Below are 5,314 nucleotides of genomic sequence, written 5' to 3' on the forward strand. Positions count from 1 at the left end.
CGCCCTCAAGGGGGCGCAGGACAATGACAATCCACCTATCAAAAAAGTATTGGGGGATGGCAATTGTGCCGTACATGGCGCTCTAGACAGCCATCTAGGTCGTCTATGCACCTTGAAGATGTATTTTGGAAGTAGACAAGTGGGTCTACATGGCACTTGATTTTGAAAGAAAATACTAAAAGGTCAGAAATCTAATAATTTCATTGTGTTCATTTAATTCCCAATTCAGACACTGATAAGAAATGCTTTACATTATGGGCTTAAAACTACCTTGAACTGCAAAATACAACATTTTAAACATGCACAATAAAATATGATTAATCGCAATTAACTACAGAAATTATCTGATCGATCATTATAAAAAACTATTTTTTTGACAGCCTGAGTTTGTTATGTATGTTTGTATGTCAACAGTTCTCACCTTAGGGTTGTGCTGTTGTCGCTCATGACAACGAGGGAGCTACAAAGAGAGAAAACTCAGGGTGTGAGTTGGTTTAGAAGGGAATTCAGTGAGTTGATAAATTATCAAGTACAGGACCACATGCTTTCTTATGTGGTATTTTTCATTGAACATTACTTTGAACCATCCTGTTAGAGGATTTAAAAAGCTAAAGATCCAACAAACAGTGTTTGTGCTGCAACAATAAGATGACAATAAACAAACACAAGGTGACTCATCATAAATTTTTCTGGATGCTGCCGCACCTCCTTTAAAAAGCATGCCAGTAACATGTGTTGTTTCACTTCAGTTCCACAAATACCTCAGAACAGAGCAGTCCCAGGCTGTGACAACACCTTCAGAGCAAGGTAAGCAGGAAAAGTGTCTTTTAAAATCTAATCATGCTTTTTTTAACAAGCAGAGAGGTTAATGTTTTTGAATTAATTCTATTTGCTGTGACACCGATAGCTAATAATTAAATCGGATTTATATAAAAGCAGAAATAAATGTGGAAGGACTGTCAGTTCAGAGGAGAAGTTAGGCTCTTTTTCAAAGACAGAAAATGTATTTGTCTAATTTAATTAAAGGTGCTGTAGGCAGGATTCAGCATCTCCGCCATCTTGCGTAGGTTTACCTAAGCAAGATGGCGTTTTGACCCATCTAAGATGGCGATTTGAAACCCAGCACAGCCAATCCTGTCCTGTTTTCTCTGACATCACGCCCGTACGCAAGTTAAGCCCCTCCCACAAAGACGTGTGACGAACGCCCCTCGACCAATCACGGTTAGAGCCTCAGGGGCTCTTCTGATTGGTCAAATATACCTGGAGCTGTGGAGATTCCTTTTCAGCTCAGAACAGAGACAGATGGAAACGCTGCGCCCTCGTGGTAGTGCAATTATGCTACACTCCTAAAGGATTATCAATGGATACTCAGAAAAAGTAGCATTGACTAGCAAAATCCTGCCTACAGCACCTTTAAATGTAATTTTTTTTTTTGATGAATCAAAAAATTATTAAGACAACCTTCTGTTTTTCATTTTGAAAGACCATCCAATAGATTATTACTGGAATAGGTCTGCTCAGTTAAATCTTTTGTCTCAATAGTTAGGAGAATGAAAAAAAAAACAGCATAAACTTAAATAAAGACAGAGAATTTTACTTAAATCAAGCCTTTTTAGCTTGATCAAATATAAAATTTAAGTAAATTTATCTTAAATCAAGTAAAATTAGACATTTTCACTCAAAACAAGTTGAAAAAACTTGCTCAGATTTGGACTTTTTGCAGTGTGTGACGTGGTAATTGCTTCATTCAGAACATCAACGATAAATACTTTTGGATTACAGAGCCTATTTGTGATTTCTTGTTTATGTTTATTTTCCAATCCTTTAGAGCATTATCATGGAAATTCCAGCACCACCTTACCCTGGCCCTCCTTTGGGATCTGAGCCTGTAGTTCAACCTGGTAGGAATCATTCACTATGTACTAATCTGTCATTTCATTTGCTTATGCTCCTCTTATATACTAGTACCATTTTCATTCTTGCACTTATAGATGGTTTAGGTGATTGAACTATTTCTCTCTTTTGTGCAGCTCAACAGCATGCTTACCAATACATTGCACAGCAGCCAGCGACAGTTCAACGTGGTAGGAATCATTCACTGTGCACTAATCTGTCATTTCGCCTGCTTATGCTCCTCTTATATACTAGTATCATTTTCATTCCTGCACATATAGATTGTTTAGATGATTGAACTATTACTCTCTTTTGTGCAGCTCAACACCCTGGTCGTCAATACAATGCACAGCAGCCAGTGACAGTTCGACCTGGTAGGAATCATTCACTGTGCACTAATCTGTCATTTCGCCTGCTTATGCTCCTCTTATATACTAGTACCATTTTCATTCTTGCACTTATAAATGGTTTAGGTGATTGAACTATTACTCTCTTTTGTGCAGCTCAACACCCTGGTCGTCAATACAATGCACAGCAGCCAGTGACAGTTCGACCTGGTAGGAATCATTCACTGTGCACTAATCTGTCATTTCGCCTGCTTACGCTCCTCTTATATACTAGTACCATTTTCATTCTTGCACTTATAGATGGTTTAAGTGATTGAACTATTTCTCTCTTTTGTGCAGCTCAACAGCATGCTTACCAATACAACGTACGGCAGCCAGCGACAGTTCAACCTGGTAGGAATCAATCACTGTGCACTAATCTGTCATTTCGCCTGCTTATGCTCCTCTTATATACTAGTACCATTTTCATTCTTGCACTTATAAATGGTTTAGGTGATTGAACTATTTCTCTCTTTTGTGCAGCTCAACAGCATACTTACCAATACAATGCACAGCAGCAGCCAGTGACAGTTCAACCTGGTAAGTGTCTTTCTTCAATGTTTTTCTTCACGATCAAAGTTTTATTAAATTTGCTTTGTGGTGCTCACAGTGACCCAGGTGGTGGTGGTGGACCACCACCAGCTGGGAGACGTTCCAGGACAGATGGCTTGTACTCATTGCCACCACAACGTTATCACTAGAACTGAGCACAAAAACGGTCTGCTCACATGGCTGATCTGCGGCATACTCGGAATCTGCCTGTGAGTAGAAGTCATCAACACACACAACCACAAAAACACTGCAAAGAGCAACCCAGGGACATTTGGGAATTAAAAACAAATAATGTATATGCAAACAAATTTCAGCTTCACATGAGCTTCAGAGTGCTTATAAAACCCAGTTGCTCTCAGTAGAAATAATTAAAATACCTGTGTTGATAGTAAATAGCTGAAGGTCAGTTCATAAAGAAACATAACATTCTAAATTGCAGAATTAATGTCTTAGAAACATAATGAAACTAAATCTCAACCTGATGAAAATTATTACTATTCACTTTAAATAATGCCAGGTTGATAACAGATATGCATGTGTGAGATGAGCATTGAATTTGTTTTGCACCCATGGGAAATTATCCTCTTTGCTGATGACATCTGACTTTTCTTTGCTGTTGAGCTCTTGCTTGGTGAATCATTGGAACTTTATGCTTCATAAATTTAATAAACAAGAGCCATGGTATCCCACATCCTCTGATCAATTGCTCATCCCACAAAGGCATGACCCTAACATGTGTGTCACTATTTCAAAAAAAAAAAAAAAAACAACCCCCCCCCCCTGATTTTTCAACAGTATGATGTTTGTTGGTCAAGACACTGCCTTACAATAAAGAAATAACCCATCTATTGGTATGATGTGATGATAATTCACAGCAGGATTAAAGATTGAAAGTATAATTTTCAGTTACATGAAATTCAATTCAGATAGATAACATTGACTTAATCCACACAAATCACATTTAATGTTTTTTTTTTTGTCTTTCTCTCCATGCTTTACCAACAGCATCTGGCCTTTCTGCTTGATCCCTTTCTGTGTGGATTCGTGCAAAGACGTGGAACATTACTGCCCAGTCTGTAACAGTGTCATTCATAAATACAAACGCATGTGAGCAGAACTGCTTGTAAATCCTTCAGATCACATCATCTTGAAGGCAGCACTCCTTTGTCATATGTGTTATTCCTGTATTACTGCACTGCATATGTGTTCAGTTGCACTACCTTATGTATTAGAAAAGTGGTTATTGTTATCTGGGCTTTAGAAAATTGATATGCAAACATATATTTTCTGTCATTTATATATATATATAAGTAGTTACTCATACAATTTGTGCACAGTGTACAATAAGTATCCTGCTGGTCAATAGATAAATATATGGGCATAATTATGTGATCTAAGAAAAATGTATTTCAGACATAAATGTTGTATTTCATAACAACTTAATAGCATCTTGTGCGTTTTTATTGGATGTGTGTGTAGAAATGTCTGTTTAATGGTTTTACTTTTCTGAAGTTGTCCGAGTTACAGTATGAGGATTACATACTGATTTTATTCAAATTCAAGTCAAAATCATGGAAATATTGATTTCAAATCAAATCAAATCAAACTTTATTTGTAAAGCACTTTTCATATTTATAAAAACAACGCAAAGTGCGATTTCATTGAGGATTAAAAAATTTTAGCACAGACAAAAAATAACATTTTTCATGCAATTCTCATATCCTTTTCACAATAATGGACATATACATCATGTCATGGCAACAATGTTGTCCTGAGTAGTAGAAGTAACTAGATTGTCAGGTGGCCTACCAAAAATAGTTATATGAGGGGGTGAACAGATGCTAAACCTAAGATATCAGAAACAGACTTAAAGAAAGACTGCCAGAGTTAATTTTGAACAAGACCAAAACATGTGAGTCAAGTCGCAAGGGGCCTGAGAGCGTTGAGCACAGTTTTCATCAGTTGTGTCTGGAAATATTCTGGAGAGTTTCTGTTTGCTACAGTGAAGTCTGTGAAGCACTTTAAAATGGATGAGAGATAACATGACACAGCTAGAAGAAAAAATTATTTAAAATTAACTAAAAGTGCTTTAATCCAGAAATCTAGAGAAAGGATGATTTGTGGTTCAGTTTTCCAAAGAGCGTCAATCTCATTTATCGCTGACTTGTCTGTTGTGGATAGGAGGTCATAGAGGAAGGAAACCTGACCTTTCGGCAACAGTCTTGCCTGAAGTGCTAAATCGATGCCACTGGAGTTCGGGGCTTGAGGAAAGGTAGATGAATGGGTCCTAGCAAAGTTGCAGAGCTGAAATTATTGGAAGATATCAGAACCGTTGAAGTCAAATGTAGTGTTTAAAAGGTCAAAGCCAACAAAGACATCATTAACATATAAGTCACCCGGGCAGCAGAGGCCGTTCCTCTCAAATGAGGAAAATCGTGGATCAAGCTGGTGTAAAGAGGTAGTTGTTACAGATATGCTCTGCT

The 5,314-nt window shown here is 37.5% G+C and overlaps 1 protein-coding gene across 3 annotated transcripts; it reads left to right on the top strand.

Annotated features, from left to right (window-relative positions):
* The first annotated feature begins 754 nt into the window (after positions 1–754).
* On the top strand, positions 755–4,256 carry LOC115390902 (lipopolysaccharide-induced tumor necrosis factor-alpha factor homolog). Of its 3 annotated transcripts, XM_030094945.1 has the most exons (9): positions 755–807; positions 1,829–1,901; positions 2,031–2,084; positions 2,214–2,267; positions 2,397–2,450; positions 2,580–2,633; positions 2,763–2,819; positions 2,890–3,040; positions 3,837–4,256. In XM_030094945.1, exons 2-9 carry the CDS (start codon positions 1,838–1,840, stop codon positions 3,940–3,942), a joined length of 594 nt encoding a protein of 197 aa, XP_029950805.1. In that variant the 5' UTR covers positions 755–807; positions 1,829–1,837; the 3' UTR covers positions 3,943–4,256. The 3 variants fall into 3 exon arrangements, with proteins under 3 accessions (XP_029950805.1, XP_029950806.1, XP_029950807.1); XM_030094946.1 differs by lacking the exon at positions 2,580–2,633; XM_030094947.1 differs by lacking the exon at positions 2,031–2,084 and having other exon boundaries at positions 778–807.
* The last annotated feature ends 1,058 nt before the right edge of the window (positions 4,257–5,314 follow it).

This window comes from Salarias fasciatus, chromosome 6 (genome assembly GCF_902148845.1).
Source record: "Salarias fasciatus chromosome 6, fSalaFa1.1, whole genome shotgun sequence".
NCBI classification, from domain to species: domain Eukaryota; kingdom Metazoa; phylum Chordata; class Actinopteri; order Blenniiformes; family Blenniidae; genus Salarias; species Salarias fasciatus.